At 34.2% G+C, this 19915-nt stretch overlaps 1 protein-coding gene across 7 annotated transcripts in view; it reads right to left on the bottom strand.

The window, feature by feature from the left end:
- LOC113500414 overlaps positions 1-12884 on the bottom strand; it is a 107783-nt gene extending 94899 nt beyond the window's left edge. For 4 of the 7 annotated variants that reach the window (XM_026881174.1, XM_026881176.1, XM_026881177.1 and 1 more), the window contains exon 1: positions 12113-12883. In XM_026881174.1, coding sequence (XP_026736975.1) covers positions 12113-12562 — 450 coding nt within the window. In that variant the 5' untranslated portion in view covers positions 12563-12883. Of the gene's footprint in view, positions 1-12112 lie in introns of all 7 variants that reach the window. The other 3 variants (XM_026881180.1, XM_026881181.1, XM_026881178.1) reach the window with 2 other exon arrangements.
- Between the last annotated feature and the right edge of the window lie 7031 nt (positions 12885-19915).

Genomic DNA, 19915 nt, shown 5'->3' with positions numbered 1-19915 from the left:
TGTAGGAACCTAGGTAGCCGCTTTACCTAGAAACTATATTTTATTTGGTCTATAAATACGCCGCCCAAAAATACTAAGTATTTCTTGATGTACAATCATTTTATTCCTTTTCTTCAGCGAATAATTGAAACAGTTACCGAGAAATCTTCGAATTTAGCTACAAAAAGTTGGTATTAACACGATTCCTATTCAATTTTAGCCTTAATCAATTTCAAGCAAACTAAGTGAAAGTTTCAATTCGAGTGCCATTAGGATCTCTTTCCGCACAATGGACTGTATTGAGAGCCCATAAAGCGCTGGTTTTATTTTCAATTGTTTTTATTTTTTGAACAAGTTGAAGATTTGTACTTGATAAATCAGTATTACAACCTTTTTACCATTTAAATTAATTATAATTGTGACACGTATTTTGTTCATTATTAGGTAGTCATTCAAAATTCTCAAAATCTTAAGTATTTTTCTGTCTCTACTACTCTTGCCATAATAGTAATTGCAAACTAAATTAATCACGTACAAACTATTAGTAGGTACGCGATTGACAATTAAATTAACCTTTAAGTTCCAATAATCAATTTATTCCGAAAAGACATTCATGAGTCGACTCTACATTGAAACTCGGAACACAACATAAATAGGTAGGCAAAAGGCATGTCGTGACGTATTCGATATTCAGAGAAACGTGTACTAATCCGTTATCAGCTGTCCTAAATGTATTTCGTTGTAAATATTAAATAAACATGTGAATAGATTGTGGCACTTGGATAGATAATGGGAATCCGTTACACATGAAAGCAATAGTTCGTAAGCCGACGCACATTTAAATATTTGATTAGCTAGTTTTGTTATAATGACCTCAAGTACGTTAGAAATGTAGATATGCTGATTAAAAAACAAAACTCGCTTGGTAGTGGACTGTATCTTCCTTTGAATAATATTCATAAGTTGTAACGTGTGTTGTTAGGAAGAGGTGCCGATCAATACGTAATAGACGCTTAGGCAAAACAGCAAGTTTCATTTCTGTTTAAGTGGAAATTCCGTTTTTCTTTTTTCATCTGGATTGACAAGTTTTCAAGAAACCTGATTTGATGATGACTTTCTCTTATACATTATTCCTCTCCATAAAACGGTTTTATATTCCACTAGTAAAGGAACCTTACATTAATAAAGACAGCCTAGTTGATTGCTAAAGATTTATTCATTTTTTTAACCAATTCAAGATCGCCAATGAAGAGCTTATCAATTCATTTATCATTCAAAATACACATCAATCTCTAGACCTATTAGAATATAATATAACTTACATAAAATAAATGTATATTGAATTCCTAAGTGGTGCCCAATATCCAAGACCTCTTTGACTAAGCAATACACGAGGAGTAGTTCGTCCAATTTATAAAGAAATAAGGGCTTTTGACGATCGTCTAGACCTTTGGTCAGCTGGTTTGGGGAATATCGTCGGAATTACTGTGGGATTATCGTTCATGGCTGAAATAAAAGTATCAAGGGCTCTTGGCTCTTGAAACTAGAACTATGTTTGGGACAGGTCCTTATTACATAATTTTGTAGTTATATTGAGTAAATATAGACCACAAAACGATTTTGTGGGTTGTGTTTAAGTTTAGTGAGGATTTTTTTCCGTTTTTTCTTTGTGAAGATTTTTTTTCAATATTAACTACCTAACGCCCCTAAGCTATTGCCACATTACTCATGACGTTTTACAATATTTCTTAGTACCTACGTTCGTTGATAATAAAAAAGAGAGCATGACACATAAGAGCATTTTTTTTACTTGAATAATGCTAAATTAGTATGTTCAATAATAATTTACTTCATGTCACTAGATTTAAAGAATTTCAAGTAAACTGAAACGTTAATTACGAGAGGTTGTATTAGTATGTATTTAGATGTCCTTCTAAGGCGCCTTCGCCTAGTTAACCCAAACATTGCCGCTATAAATAACACGTTACCAGTAACCAATTAACGGATTTAGCAGTAAAGTTCAGGTTACAGCTGCCTAGACCGACTTATTTACTGGAACTTCTATACAACACCAGTGAGGACCTACCTACGTTGCTCCAATGTTTTCAAACTAAACGTTCATTAGAGAGAAAACATATTGTACAAATACAATTTATTGGCTGGCTATGTGGTAATTATATAAGAGAAGTACGAGTAATAATCAAACTTCAAGACAATAATAATATTATGGAGAGTTTTCTTACTGTCCACATTTCCAGCATTCCATTACCCATAGCGGTGCATCAACATTAAAAATTATTGATCGTCGTTAATAAAACATACCTAAACAAGAGGTGCCAGCAAAAAAAGACGATTCACATGTGTGTAATAAATTAAATGAATCATGGACACCTATGGCACATCCCGCTGCGACCGTCGTACTGAGGCGCCTTACTTGATGGATATAAAAATGAAAAAAGCCAACGAATGCGTACGTGCGTGGTCAACCCACGCCAAGGTATTAAATAAGACGGTTTATCGTCCCATTCACGGCACAAACATGAAACCCGATCAGTTTAACCTCCTGAGGTAAATCTAAGTTCATGGACTATTACATATTAAGTTACTTAGGCGAAAATTTGATTCAAACAGTTTCCTCTGTGATGTTATTATCAGATAGCGTCACTTTGATGGGTTATTTAATAACTGTTGTTGTATTTTATTGGTTTTTGATGTCTAGTGGATGTATTTTACTTTTGTAAAGTCAGAATTTTATTGTCATATTAACGAAGTCATCAAAAATTTATTATTATATTTTCTTGGTTTTTAGTAAATTTAACTTGATTGAAACAAAAGCGACCTATATTGTACAACCCCTGCCTAACCTTCAACGGTAAACTTAATAGATTCGAGAAAACGTTCTAAATAAAAAATATAAATCGGGGAAGCTGCATTGTTTCGACCAACCTATCATTATTAACCAATTTTGTTCGGGACCAAATTCATGTCCAGTGGTCTGAATCGATCACGAGTTAATACGAAAATAATAGCATTCGAATGTCGCTCATTATAGGCGGAAACGTAAATTGTATCCTTTTTTAATAATGTACATAATTGGAGCAAGGAAAAAAATCTGAATAATCGATGCACGTCTTTAAGATAAATTTAAATGATTATCAATTTCATTGATTGAGCATTTTAATAATTTTAATCATTACGGTTTTGTTTCTGAAAACTTATTTAAACGACATGATTACAAATGTAATAAAGTTTCATTGCGTTTTTTCTTTCCAGTTTCTTGATTTAATTGGCTCCTGTTTTTAAACAAACTTGTATTATAACAAAACATGACTTTGACTTGCACTTTCAAATATTCCTTACAGTACTTTAAACTATTTAATATTACATAAACACGACCAAATTTACCCTACAGTAAATACGAGTGAGAACCAAAATACTTCAGAACAATATCGACAGGTCTAAATAGAGAAAGTCGAAAATCGGACTTATCCGGAATAACGATTCAAACAAGATGAAGATTAATGGAAAATACTTTTACCTTGAACAACAAGCAAAAAGTTTAGGCATTTTATTTTTTACTATCAATATTAGTAGGGTACGCAAGTATATAAAAGAATTTAGTACCACAATATAATAAATTAACTTATCAACTTACCATTTAATAGAAACAAAAATAGAACTCTGTCTAATGATCTCTAGTCAGATTTCAATAATTTATAGACTTAAACTCAAATCTGTTTCAGACAACCACGTCTGTAATAAGCTCTTTGACTATTGACTACAGCCTGCAGGCAATAGCTATTTAAAACCAAGATTTACCTTTGTCTATAAACGATGTTAATTGTTACCAGCAGAAACGTATTATCATAGTAGGTAAAACAATTTTCTGAGAAAACAAGCCAATATTAGTTTACTGTTTAAAGAGAATTTAATCTCACTTATCCTTAGATAACATTGTTATTTTGTTAGTAGAACAATGAACAAATATAAAGTAATCGCTGTCGGCGGTTTACATTGATCTTTTTTATTCTTTTAGCATTTACTGAGGTTTGTTCGGAAAATAAATGTGTCCATGAGACCGCAGTAAGTTAAAAGATAAACATTAAATTGTAAGAATTTGCAATCGGAAAACTTTATGATAATTTTGTGTTTCACAGTATTCTGACTTTTAAATGAACTTTTAGGGAGATTTATAACACGACTGTACATCGAAAGCTGGAAGATGCAACCGTAGAAGGACACTTACTCACTGACCTTGTTGGCTGTGGCGTAAGGACCACCAAGGCGGCATTCCAGTACCCACATAGCACGCAACCGGCAGGTATGTTATGTACACAAACATGTTCGAAACAAGAGACTACGTTAATCGTATACAATTTTACACTAATTATAAAAGCTTTGGTTTTTTGTTTCATATTCCAAAATCATAACTTGAATTTTGAAAATGTGTTCTGCATTTATAACAATTTTAGACGCAATATGAATATTCACACTTTATTACGAATATTACTGAAAGTTCAGGTTCAGAAAAGGTTAATGCTTTGATCTATGTTTGTGAGAATTTGCAAGGCAATTTGTCATTCAGTAGTGATTAATTTCGTATGTTACCATTTGACCAGACAGTCTTAATGATTTCGCCAATTTGGTCAATTAAGAATTCGTTTACATAACTGCTTCTCGTAAAGTTAAATATGCTTAAAGCGCATGTACCTGTATCACTAAAGTAACATTCGTACATATTTAGTAAAGATTTTTTAAACATGTAGAATCCTATAAAAGTTAATAACAGTTCCTGTGAACAAAATGAAAAGTCAGGATATTTGAACCCGAAACAGTTTTATTTACCGAAACCGACCACGGTAGACAATAAACAAATACTAAACGACGTGACTATTAATATCCTGTGTTTGCGATCGGCCAATGTTTGATCGATGCCGCATAGAGCGTTAACATTTAAAACTAACACTGAAGTGTGAAACGACGTGCATACAAAAGGACCGCGAAGTTTATTTTGCTATTGTCACCAATTTGTGACGCTTCCAAAAATTTGTTGCTCTTCCATGTTTTTATAAGCTTTTTGGTTATTATTAAATATTTTTTTATGGGTGGTTAGCAGGAGCATAGTGCATAGTGCACAGAAAAAAAACAGCTTTAAACGAAAAGATTTTGGATTTTAGGTTCCTGAAAAGTTTAATTTTTGGAAATATTTTTTTCTATTTCCGCTTATCATAACAGAACCTTAAAATTTGCGTTTCCAGTTTCAGTCCTGAATTTTGCATGGAATCAAGTGAAGATTTTTTTTTTGGATAGTGGATGGTACGGCGCTCCATACACAAAAATATACGCTGTTATTCTGTAAATTTACGGGAAAATAAAAAAGGTACTGCGGAAACTGGCATCAAAAATATCGATGTTACCCGAAAAAGGTTTTATATTCTAAAAAAAACATAGATGCAGTTCATTGTCATTCTGTAAATCAAGCAACGTTTGTTTTAACAAAGAACAAAAGAATTGAACACTCCCAATGAACTAAACGTTTATTTATGTAGTAAAAAACTAACAAACTCAATGCGAGAAAGCCACCTAAGAAGCCAAAACAAAGACACCAAAGGTTTATTTTGAAGTTCACCTTCTCGGAAGGTCCTTGTGTTTGATTAAGAACTCTTATAAATAAATCTTCCAGTAGACAGGTTGTAGTAAGAGAACTGTCATTTGTATCGCTTACTGATGTTTAAAGGCTTATTTTTATGAGCAACTTCGAAAATGCTCTTTTACTTGAATAATCTTCCTAATATTATTTTATTAGGAAGAGTATTTTAAGTTCTACGTGATTTTTTTTACACAGCTTTGAAGGTTTTTACTCGAAAACCACTTAATCTATAGGTGCATATTACATAGCATAAGTTTATTTGAAGGTTAGTCGCTTAAAGACAAAAGCTCTTACAAGTTACCTCTTGAACGAAATGTCTAAACTTTCACATTATGTCAAAAATGTGAACATCGAAACATAATAAACAATTTTTGCTTTTTCCCCAAGTTCAGTTAATAAGATTAAAATATAACCGTATAAGCAAAGCAGGTAAATGCGACTCTCCGATCCAATATCCAGTGAGTTTTTCATTTAATTTTCATAGCCGCTCCCATAAAACCCGAGTATGGACCTCCTTTCTTATCCAACTAGTTTTATTACTACACAACCTCATCCTGTCACTGACCAGATTAAATTTTGCGTAACGTTACGTGATTTAATTTGGACTTCTTTATTCTGTAAGTCCATTCCTTTGTAATTTGGTATTAAGATTTTAATAGGATTGTATTATGAAACCCTTGTTCGTATATTGACTAGGTAATATTATAGTATTATTACGTATTATACTTTACCTACACGTTACATCGAACAACATCGACTCGTATTGTGTGGGCAGTAAAGGTTGAGTTATTTTGGAAGCAGTTATCATGACTTTTTTACGCTCTTCATTTGTTTATTCCGAAATTAGAATTGTTTGGCTATTATTTTGTATTGTGTACATTAATAGCCGTATTCTTCTTCAACCTTAGAAATATCACAGAAGGTCACGAAGGAATAATTAATGTTTATAAGTTGTCTGGCGAAGGCAAAGATAAAGCGATAGGTGATTCACATTTTTCTTTACTGATATGAGTTATTTTATCGCATCACTTACCTAGTATTGATAGAAACATAAGTGGAGTGGTGAGTAATGATATAAAGACACGTAAATATTTCAACCTATGATGTTTTTTTTTTTCATATGTAGCATGTGTATCTGTACTTCTTACTTGGCCGAATACAAATTTCTGTTTTTCGAAATCATGTGTATCGAAATATAATTAGGCAAGTTAGCTCTCATTAGCGTTATTCATTAGCTGTTTCGAGAAGTTACTGCGCATGTGTGGAGTTTTAAAAAAGTGGACGTCGATGTGTCTAGCCAAGCACAATTACGGAATTAGTGTCAATTGTTTGCGCAATGCGCCGACACTAAATAATTGGAAGTGTGGCAGGAAGTTGCAGTGTTCATTACTTTTATTATTGACTACTAAATAAAACAGTATCGGTAAAATTACGTCACAACCTATGTACAAATTTTAATATGAAGAATTTTTAATACCCATTGCGTGTTAATTATTATTTCTTGACTAACGATGTTCGGTAGGTACCGTTAAAAATTTTAATGAAAGTATCCACTCTCTACCTCTCAAGCCTCGTCGTATCGCAAGCACTTTAAACTTAATGTAAATAGTGCTACCAAACATTTTGATGTCAAGATGACAAAGTAACAGCTCCTACCTACGCTATCGGTAAGCAATAATAGCTTAAACTCTTAACGGAGTACCTCAAAAGAGAAATATTATTGTATAAACTTTGTTTGGTTTCGTATAAGAAGCTAAGGTTTAAACTTGAAAGGTAGAAAGCTATAATCTCGCGGCTTCGTATCAAAAGCAAATATATATTTCTCTGTACGTGCAAAGCCCCATTTCTTCGACGATTTTTATTGAAAACAGTAAACCAAGATAGATTGGAATTGCGTTCTGCACAAATTGAGCCATACTCCTTCCACGGCCATATACTTCAATCTTTACTGTTCAAACGTCATAAATTCAAATAATAATAGTTTAAGTTCAAAGTATAATAAAGATAGTCCTAGTAACACTGGATTTATACTAACAATGGCCGACCCCGTTTATATAATGGAGCTATATAATATTTCATATTTGTAGAAAATAACAATACAGCAGGCACGACGCGACGCTAGACTAAACCCTAAATAAATTCAACCAACATTGACCAAACACAGACAACACCGAAACGTAATATAAACTTAATCAAGATGTAAATAACTCCTTAGTTATCAAATTAAACATAATGAACATTCAACAAAGACCAGACTTGACAAAATACAAATCTAATTCCGCCAACTATAGATTCCGCAAACTTCCCTGGCCTTACAATTACTGATGCTAATCTCCTTGGTGAGCCGTAGAGCAAATCTCTAAGTTTGTCGACTTTGGGCCAGCAGTCTGTGGGCACAGCAAACATCTGAAAGCGTCAAGCAAACTCACTCAGATCGTGTCGCACCTGCCGAACTTCTATTGTAGATGTTCCTGACCTTGGGAAATTATTAGACTAGTTTCTTTGATGAATGATTATTTTTTTTTGTTTTAAGTTAGATTTCTCTTTGTACTTAGATATTACCTTGAATGCTTTTAAAACACGTGGTAAATACGATATTCTGTTGGCACTGTCAATACATAAATTAAATATTAATAATGAGTGATGTTACATAACAATTAATTATTACGTGACCCGAAGTCTAAGTAAAGTCCCGTTAACTCATCTACAGGATTATTACGCTGCATGTGATTAAAATTACTAGGCTCACATAAAACCCGAGCGACGGAGGAATACCAAGGAGTCTCGACACCGCGTGACTTCGCACACATTCATTGTAACAAAGCGGCGACACAGGTAGAAAAACCCGCTCGAGCTAATTTTAAACCTCGCCTCAAAAGCAAACAACTCTTTGTATAGCACAATTTTAATTAAAACAAATATTAGTCTAACAAAAAACGCTACATAGCTCAATGAATATAACTTTTGATTTAGCATGAACGGGATTTTATACCAAAAGGTTGCTAACTAATTATACCAACAGCTGTTTTACCAATTCTAGTAACAAAAGAAAATCAAAAGCAATTTAAAATAAATGAAAATTAAAACTTTATTTTCTCCACTTCTTTGAAATTTAAGCAAGAAATTTAAAATTCTCTTACTCAACAAAATTCATTCACAAATATCTATCGACCTTTTTGGTATCCTTTTTCCCTACATCCATAAAGTAATTCTTATGAGAGCCATTGGAACGTTCATTAATTTTTTTTTTCTTCATCGACTCGGATTTGTTTAGTGAACCATTCTAGTTTATAGAAGATAGTAGCCTTTTTTCGTATTAAAGCAAAGATTGATCGTGAGACACTTTTTAAATACATGTGGTATTTTAAACCGTTTTGTATGTGAGTCAGAATGTAAAAGGGCCGACTTTTTTGCTGACGCTATCGCGACTAGAGCTGTCAATTTAGACGTTCCAATTGTTGATAAGACTATCGATTTTAATACTTTAATTACTTTTTTATAAACTTCAACTTAGCTCATCAAACTTTTCTATACAGACTATTTTTGTCAACCTCCTTTTTTTGTTGATCTCCAACTTTTAGAGCAGGCGAAAAATTTTGTGGACGTAACTATATTCGATAATGATTCTTGCCCTTTACGTCCAGGCTAATAAAATGCCGTCATGTATCATTTATAATGGAATCGTATCCATTTAGAGGCGTTAATGTCGATATAATCCGTAACATCCGCACATCGCCACCCCTTGATTAAAATTAGCAGTCTAAAGGAAGCTGTGGATCATAATGGGCTCACTCATATAGCACAAAAGAGTAGAATTTGTAATAGATACTGATACTGGGAAAGGATTATCACTGAAAATGATATTTAATGTTACTATTATACCAATTTGCCAGCAGGATAAAGTTCCTATAGGGACCGGGAATACCACTTTCATTTATTACTTTTTGAAAATAGCTTAAGCATGAATTCTAAGAGTTGTTCTCGTAATCGTCATCATAAAACATCAACAGTATCAGATATTCCGTTAGATACTGCAGCATTGTTTTTGTTTATAAATTGTTGTACTGGCACTGTCCTACCCCAGTCTGCGACACGAGCGACCCTAACTTTTGACAAAAACATCGATCGTACAACGGATGTACAAGACACAATGTGCGCCAACAGAATACAAATATTGGCCAATAATCGGAACTACGATACTGATACCACCAAATTTCGTCAAAGCTTTTGTGCACAGTTCCGGCGCTAATCGCTTAACAAAGCGCCGGTGGACAAAAAAATCCTAGCCAATGCCATTGTTAACCGTAAAGTTAAAAGGAGTGTTCTCAGGTAGATATGGGGGTGGGATCACAATGTGCCTCGCTAACAATTAGCCGAAACATGTAACTATGACAGCCCGCTACATTAATAGCAACACTGATACAAATGACGACATTAATGTCATCAACGTCAGTGCTTTTGAAATTTCCGATGGGGAAATTGTATGGAAATAATTAGTTTAATGTCAATGTGAAAATATTTAATGTCTTTAACGTCCCTATTGAATGCTGAGCACATTTATAGATCACAATGTAACTAAGCGAGCTATACTTGGATTCGATTCGGAGTTTGTAATGCCAGTGGCATTCTTAGATTGTTTTTTGCCTGCGATCCAATGCGCGCCTGTTTGACGTGGGTTCTTGGCGCACTTGAGACCGAACAGGTTTGAACATGGAGACCGAAAACCGGTAAAAAAATCATCACAGGTAATTACGGTAGGCTCGTCGCTTCACATTGCGATATAAAAAATATGAAATAAACTCTTAATATTGGATAGATGTAAGGCTGAACTTCGTTGAAACTTAACTTACATTGCAAGTTAACATTCCCTTGGAAATTCCTCTGGAATTTATTTTATTTTCGAATCGTTTTTGTATTGTACAATACACTGTGGCGTGCCATTTTCCAACCACTTGTTAGCGAAATTATTAGAAACAATGCATTGTAAGCCAGGTTTGAAACAAAGAAATTCTGCAAGTAGTAAAAAGTAAAGAATACGCGGAAAGCTATTTATGGATTTTGTGTTGGGTTTTATACCCAGGGAAGTAATAGCGCCTATGGCCGCACCGAAACATTAGACATTTATGACCAAGTAAATACACGAAGTAATCATCCGTAATTAGTCAATTATATTGAGGTAAGCTCAGTAACATTCACGTTTATTATTTGCAATCTTAGAAAGGTGGTACAAGTGGGTACCTTTCTAATTATTTGATGGACAAGATAAAACCACAACTTTTATTAAGCATTATAATTTTTTATTATTAGATAATTAAGCAATCTGGAGAGATTTACTGAAACCTCTTTCTTTAAAATTAGCATCTAAATATTGTTACAAAAACAATATTTGCCTCTGAATTTCCTGAATTATGATAATAATCCCAAAGTAATCAGTGCTATCAAATCGGAACCAACATGCATTATTGATAAAGATATGAATAAAAGCAATGAACGATAAGAACTCGACATGCAGGCAGAAGTTACGTATGAACATTTTCTAGTTACGATTTATGCTATTTGGAAAGGCGTGCCCTCTTAGTAATATTCCACCCTCTTAATCACAACCCAACGGAATAATTAATAACACCTCAATTAAAATATCAACTAAGCGCTTCCGCCCATGTGATGAAGATAACGTTTACTAGTGAAATAATAAACTTCTGTACAATAACATATCATTACCTTCTTATAATGACCTAATAAAAGGGACTTTATTTTATACGTAAACTTTTAATGAGACCCCTCGTTTGTTGTTTATAATAGCAGTTAGTTCTCATATTTATTACTATCAACATTGACACTTGTTTATTTGTTTTATAATTTACTGCCATTTATTTTTAATGTAGGCGTTTTAATTTAGTTTTCCATTATACCTCAAATTCCTTGATTATTAGTGCAGTGAACGATTAAGAATAAAAACCTAACCAGAAAGTCACGAGTAACTTTAGTGCCGACAACATTATGAATATAAATTTCACTTTTCATCGGAATATAGGTGGTAATTGCAAAATTAGATCTTTGTTTCATGTCAGAACAAGCTGTATTACTAATTAACGCCTAAGGGAGCTAAAACAGGTTTCGCGATTTATCGTAAAACCCAATTTAGAGCCGGCAGGCACGCGATTACAATCTTCTCACGACAGGAAGGCGCGCAAACTCCTCATCTCGAGGGAAATCACGCACGCAACAAACTTTATGGCAACACGTCCCGAGGAGCGATTCGCTCGGGGCGGTCGAAGACGGGCCGCACCACACACAGACTAATTCAAAAGAAATAACAAGGCGCGGGCAGTGTCTCTACGCGGTCGGCTCCGTGTATACATCGTGCAAACTCTCACATCTCACTCCAGACACACTAAACATTCATAAAATTCCTGTCACTTTCACAAATCACGTGTCGATACCGCGAAGAGCACTGCCCACAATTAAGGGCTACACACTGACCGTTGTGGAATATGGCTGAAGACTAAGACGAATCCCATCCTGAGCAAGACGTTCGCGAAGCAAACGCTTTAGTTGCATCCGGGGTATCTTCACTAACTCTGCTTTTCCTTCTTCATATTCGTCCACGTATTTAGCCGGTTCTACTGCTGCTGTCGCCTGCTCCTTCCTTGCCTCTTCTTCACATCTACATGGGTCTCGAGCGGCGGCTGCTTCTTCCAAAGTAAAGTAAACAGCCGCCGCTCCTTCTTCCCTCAATGATCTGACAGAGTGTAGAAGTCGCTGGCGATGTGCAGGGTTAAGGACACCAATGGCATCCAAATCTGGTTCTCCTACTTGTTTACATATTTCTAAGTCATCATATCCGTTGTCAATAAAACTTTCCGCGTATTGGCCCAAGTGGAGCGAACGCAACCACTCGACGACGATGTTGCCGTTCGTAGACGAGGCCATATCGCGTCAAACTACTGAGAGCATTACAAAGCGTGCTCGCGGCGCGGTGGTCGGCGAGAAACTGACGACCACGCTCCCCTTCGCCCCCCTCTCCCCTGTATAAGCCGCGGTCGCCGCCCCTAATACTCCGTGCTTTTGCTTTTTGACATTTTGTAGCTTAATCGTTTCGTTTCATAGAGGTGCGCATCGCACCACGTGATATTTTGTATTCATTTTTTAAATCCAATTATAATATTCGATGTGATGTTTGTCGTTCATTTCTGTTAGAAAACACCAAGTTGCTTTTTAATGTTGCCCAATGTTTGTTTATGTAACTAAACATCGTAGTAATGGGAAAAATACAGTCAGAAAGACGAATTTAATATGAGCAGCGGGTGGTCACCGTGTCGAATGATATATTATGCGTTGTTTTGTTTATTTAACGCCGAAGCGCCATTTTTTTCTGAACGAACTACTTTTAATTTGATTCTGCTCCAATTTTGTTTTCAAATAAAGCTTAAGAATTTATAACTCTTTGGCGTGTCATCAATGTGTCTGTTATTTTACACTTAATGATTTAAAATTATAAAAAATGTTAATTAAGGTCTTCATATTTACCGTGTTATATTCGGACAACCTGGTGAGGTACGAGCAATCGATCATTAAAATCTAATACGTTGATATTATTCAAAAGTTACAACTTAATACACAACAATAAGCACAAGGAACATAAGAAACAACAAGTTCATAAGAAGCCATTGCAATTTTCTCGCACTAATCAGAAGTTGTAACATGGCAAGCGTGGTGATTATGGCGATATTCCCTCGCGGCCGTTCACAATGATCTATTGTGAGACTACTGGACGTCTACAACAGACTTCACAATATAACTGTACGTGACCCACCTGTTTACTTACGAAAGCTAATTAACCACAAACGGGAAAGTGGGTCCAAGTTTACTTTGCTAAAGCTGTTATTGTTATTCATTAAACTACTTGACCTGTTTTATCTCATTTCGGAGCTGCAACTAAACGAAGTTGCTTTATATAAGTTTGCATAAAGCCAGCGATGCGGGTTAGACCCTCTTTTGTGTAAAATATTCATCAACATTTAAATATAATTAATTTTGCTATAAAATAGAGTTAGGTTTTCAAAGTATTTAAATAATTTAAAATAAGCCAACTTGGCTTGGTTTTAGTTTCTTCATACTTAAATATGAATTCAGTGTTTATCGTATTTGTGTGAACTCAAACGATTTCAATATACATTAAGCATGGAAATCGTGCTGTCTAAAAATTTAACAAATGAGCAGAATATGATTAAATTATTAATATTTATTCGCTTTTTTATATATTTTCCAATCCTCTAACAGTTGCCGATCCAAATTGAATTCAAGCAAAAAAATGTCGACCTCAGCATTTTGTACGAAGTCAGTTATAACCTGCCATTGACTCTACATTTTTGAATTCATTGATACGTCCTTACTCCACGACCGTTTGATTACAACTGACACTATCGGAACTCCGGGAATCGTGTGATGCAACGATGTTTACCGACGATAACCGAATATTCCTGATGGCAAATGTCTTCGTAGAAGCACTGTAAATACTACCGGTGTGTTTGGTAACTGATGCTGATTCTCTATTCAAATGTGCTGTGTGGCCAGTTCCTTTTACTTAAATGAAATGAATTCTAAATCTAACAATATTTAAGAAAAAAAAACCAATGCTATGTCATGATGTAAATTATGTTATTTTTCTTATCTTAAAAATTGACAGAGTCATTATAGGCAGCGATCATATTATGTATATTGCAATGAGAATTTTCTCAAACCTGAACCGATTTTGTTGAATGGATTGTTTATTTATTTTTCATTGAACATGAAATAGTTCGTATCGTTCTACTTGTGAGATATTTGAGAAAATTATTTTTTAAATTTCACTGAAGCATCGATATATTATCATGCCTATGCAATGATGAAAACATAGCACAAACATGCAAGTCATACGATTAATATCATTTAAACACTAATGAACATATTAGATATTTTTCTATAGTTTAAATTGAAATAAATGACTTGCTTGGCTTATCATGACGCTGGCTAACTCTGCAGATAAACTAGATTATTCCAACCTAGTTTTCTCTGCAAACCCAGAACATTGCACTATCAGAAGCGACACTGGACATAGAAAAACACTTCTTAGAATATTTAAGCCAAAAATTGCCTAAACATACTTACAGTACAGGACAAATGAAAAGGAAGAGCGAAAGATAATATAAAAACAAAAATAACATTTCTTTGCTCTAAAAAATATCAATGCTTCCGACTCGAAAATAAAATAGGTGAAAATAGTGATAATGGCTCACAACTAAATTGTTTATTTAACTTAGGTCATATTGTATTTTCTCTCTCTCTCTTTCTTAATGTTTTTTTGACAAAAATTGTTCTATTTTAATCAGAATTTCAGACTCGAAAACAAATTAGGTGAGTCATTGGTTTTTTCTTATTTTTTTATATATTTTAAATCACTGTTTATTTGAAACTAGCTGTTGCCCGCGACTTCGTTCCCGTGGGTAGAAGAAGATGTAAGTTATGATTTATACCCCTCCTGTATTTTTTTCACATTTTCCATTGTATCTTCGCTCCTATTAGTCGCAGCGTGATGGTTTATAGCCTAAAGCCTTCCTCGATTAATTGTCTACTCAACACAAAAAGAATTTTTCAATTTGGACCAGTAGTTCCTGAGATTAGCGCGTTCAAACAAACAAACAAACAAACAAACAAACTCTTCAGGTTTATATATTAGTATAGATAGATTATAAAAAAAAGGTATGCTAACTTAAAATTCCTCAGTATTATAGTAACTCGCATTGTAACAAATTTGCAGCACAATATATGCCTGAATGAACAGGCCATGTTATTCCTAGTAGGTACATATACCTTTACATGGGCTAAGATTAAGCAGCGTCACCGATGCGTAAGGGCTGGCTTTGCGGTCATTAACCCGCTTGCCTAGCCTGTTGGCGACGCGTATTGCCTCCATTTTAGGAGAGGTTTATGTGCGCTAACACTGCTATTGCTTGTAAATAATATTAAAGTAATTTGGCGTAATGAAGAGACATGACTAAGTACTGACTAATAAGATTTTAATAAATCAGTTGAGGGTTATAGAGATAGGAACAAACGTATGTTTTTAACGTAAAGTAATAAAGTCTTAACTGCTGAATGAAAATGTAAATAAAAACCGGTCAAGTGAGAGTCGGACTCGTCAAACAGAGGGATTCGTATAAACATAGCTACAGATAAACGAATACGTTCGTTGATGTTAAATTTATGACAATAGCAATCGTTGCTTAATCTAAAAGTTTATTTTTAGATTGCTTTTTATATCAGTAGCAGAAATAGGTTACGTAACTGCAAAAAATTCAACTTTGTACCTAACTGCCTGGTGATGGACGGACAGACAGGGAAGTTTCAGTGATAGGGTTCGAGCTTAAACCTAAAAAGGTTTAAGCATGGAAAGCTAAAAAGATGATATGGAAAGCTAAAAAGATTCTGCGAAGCCTTGCAAAACTTTGGTGTAATATATGTCCAAATACGTGAACCAAGTCCAATCAAATGAAATATTTTATTGATTAAATAACTGTTTCAAGCCGTTACCTGTAGCTATATAGATAAACCAAGGTACAGGAAAGTCAGCCACCTTTGTAATAAGAATGAAAAATGTCCGACAACTAGTCTTCAAGATAATTCCTTGGAATATCTCAACGAGGTCTGATTACAGTTGTTTCGAGTAAAATTTTAATATTCAACCGCTAGGTAGAGCCTTCAATGCGCTTGTTTATTTTAGTTATTTTTACTGCATTTATTTCTGCAAGGAATTAAAATACGATCCTTTTTGTAAGAAAAAATATATATCCATTAATACACATAAAAAGCCCTGAATTTATTTGAAGTTGCCTTTATTATTGCTTATGTTATATATAAAAAGACCCTTCCAGTAGATTTATATCTATCGTGATTTAACTGGAATGTAGTGGCCCGTGAAATTATGTTAGAATCTGCACTTTGATATTGCATTGTGAGTTCGTTCGAAATATAACGTGTATAATTGCTATTCGACTTGATTGTTTCAATTGTTAGGATTATAGTGACATCACGCTTGCTGTAAATAAAAACCCGGTAGTTTAAAATTAAAATTTGTGTGGATAAACATGTTTTTTTAAGGTTGATTTTGTAAAAATTTTGTATATTGCACAGCAAGGACCCTACAAAATAATCAAGTAATCTATACTTATTTATATATATAGAGCGGAACAGTTTGTTTGTTTGAACGCGCTAATCTCAGAAACTACTGGATTCAAATTGAAAAAATGTTTTTGTGTTGAATAGACCATTCATCGAGGAAGGTTTTAGACTGTAAACCATCACGCTGCGACTAATAGGAGCGAAGATACAATAGGAAATGTGGAAAAAACAGGGCCGGTATAAATCATGACTGATATCTTCTAACCACGCGAACGAAGTCGCGGGCAACAGCTAGTCTATGTATGTAAGGAGACCAACATTTTTATTCAGAAAAGAATATTACTGTCACTTAGAAAGTTGCTTATTTCTATGCGCTCAAGTAGTATTACGGGTACGACTTGGCTTTGATAAAACACTTTGTGTACATGTCAAAAGTTATAAGATGTTAGTACTAACCACAGTGAATTTTAACGAGTCAAACGCTCTCTGAACTTGTAAAAAACATTAGTTCCTCTAACATCTTCGTATTACTTCATAGACTTTAAAAACTTGGATTTTTTGTATCAAATATTAAACTTCAACAATGTTGCAAAAGTAAAGGGAGCTTAAAGCAGATTGAATGTAAAAGACTTACCCTTAGAATATAAACAACGGTATGACGGGGTTTATCTCAGTTAAACCTTTTTGCACTAACCTTATTTTACGGTAAAACGAAGACAGAAGGTAGATGTCCCAACTAGTTGTCTAACGACGCTACAAATCTCAGTGAACTATTTCCTTACTAACATTATTTCGTTTTACGTCCAATTTCCATAGGCGGAGAGCGTGAACAATTTAATGGACCAAAAGATTGCTCCTGCTCGGCCTACAGAAAGGTTTTTTTAAATATAACTAGCTCCTTTTAGAGAGATGTATAATTTTTTCCAACGTTGGGATACTTTGTTATAAGCGTTGTTGTTATTGTTGTAATAAAAATTTAGGGAAGGAAAGGAAAGTTATGGAATCATCTCGGAAATGACGTTTCTTGACTTTGTTTTAGGCTTGGTCGGTCGTATGTTTAGTCGACTTGAAAATTGAAGGCTCTGTACTTATTTTTACGCATTATTTTACTTGGCAATCATCAGCCGTTTGTGCTGCTTAACTATTTATCATATTTATGTAATTTTGGTGATATGATAATTTTGTTTGTTAAATATGAGTAAGCATGCGGTAGTTTACAGCTACGCACACAATAAGGTGCTATATATTATTCAAGTATTATGTAATTGTATATCTTGTTTTGCGTATAAAGAAACCAAATCTAAAAACTGCATAAACAGAAAACAATACGGTCATCACTTAAGTAAATACAAAACAATTACATCACCACGAAAGCAAAAATACCGAAACAAATGAAAAACAAAGAAACAAACAAACTCCATTCATCCGAGAACCATTACCACTGTGCCTAAATAATTCAGGGGCTCGTTGATTTCACGAAAAAACCCCATTACGCACTAATACATCCTTCCAAAAATCACTGGTGCCCTTAGGATTTAGATAAATGTCCGTCTTCCTTCGTCCTGACACTTTTGCTGGACTGCGGAGCGAATAATGACCTCGTGCGAGCCTTCCCTTTACTATTTGTGTGTCCATTTAGGTCAATTGGGCTTCGACGGCTTTGTGCATATTTCTCGACTCCGGCACACGCTTGAAAGGTTTTTTGCTTTGAGTTTGAGTATCACGACATTTTATTGAGGTTGTGTGAATGGTCTGTTTTAAAGGGTGATTGTGGGATTCTTTTTAAATTTTGTGATGTTAGTTACTTTGCTGTAGTTATGTCATCTGATGTGTAGATTTAACTTTTGACTAGAGGATATTAAAATAGCTTCTCAAACAGACTAAAATTCCAATATTTATAGTGACAAAGCGTTAATTCCACATAATATCATGAAACATATCTGTATTATGTACATACACTCACTCCCAGCTATAGGTTGAAATAATCCGGGACCAATCCTTAAACATTTAGTTTAATGAGAAAACTTTACGGTTAACATATTACTGGCACTAGTTATATTAATTTTCGTCCCGTTTCATTGAATTTTGAAGAACAAAAAATTGTATCTTGCCAAAAAGAAAAGTTAGGGAAGGAAAGAGGATAAAGTAATTAACAACCTTTTTGAAAGGGATATATACATTAAAGGGATAAGTAAATTCGATGTTGTTTTGTTTCTTATTTCCTTGTTTATAAAGAAAATTGCTGACGTATATATGTCGATAACATGTAACCTTCTTGAGGCTTTGTGCTTTTATGTGTATGGTTTAAATGTTTGTAAACTAACTCTTCATATTTTTTACGTTTTAGGCAAAAACTTATTACTACTTTTATGCGACTGACTTTTCCTTACTAACAATTCAAAAAGTTTACCAACTTAGAATTTTGTTTACTAGCTCTACATACTCGCAAATATATGAGCGTGATGTGAACTTTTAAATATCAGAACAAGGGCGAACTAGGAACTAAAAAACACCCACAATTCAATAATCAAAACACTATCGAAAGATATCAAAGTTCTGAAAATTTTAAAGTATGAAAGTACATAATAATATTATATTTAATATTGTACCTTCAAATATTTTTGCAAAAACACAGTCGACCACTGGCCACAAAAAAACTCTGAAATATCGTCATAAAAGAAGGCAAAAAAATCTCAATGTCTTCCGGCACTGGAATCTTGAAGTAAAAGAGGTTGGATCAAAATAATATCCGAGCTACGTGGAAGCATAAGTAGCCGTTACCTTAAAGCCTGCACATTTAATTTAATGGGCCAGGGGAGCTACCACCACTTCTCAAACTGAGTCAATTGCAATCGTGGAAGCGAGACAACGTACTACAGGCCTAGAGTAGCATCTCAACTTCTCATTTGCGACGGTTTTACTACAAAAGATGGTGGTAGACCCTCAGGAAGCGTCCAAGGGTTTAGTTTTACACCGGATATTATGAACAATCCTGAAACTTAGCTTGCTCACATATACAATATAAATAAAGATACCGTAGTTGTTTTCGTGATATAAAAGTTATGAATAAACAGCTGTTGTCGGATTTAGGTCATGTTATGAATAATTGTGTAGATAGTACCTGCT

The sequence above is a fragment of the Trichoplusia ni genome, chromosome 14 (assembly GCF_003590095.1).
Source record: "Trichoplusia ni isolate ovarian cell line Hi5 chromosome 14, tn1, whole genome shotgun sequence".
Lineage (NCBI taxonomy): Eukaryota > Metazoa > Arthropoda > Insecta > Lepidoptera > Noctuidae > Trichoplusia > Trichoplusia ni.
This window is presented reverse-complemented; position numbering and strand designations above follow the sequence as displayed.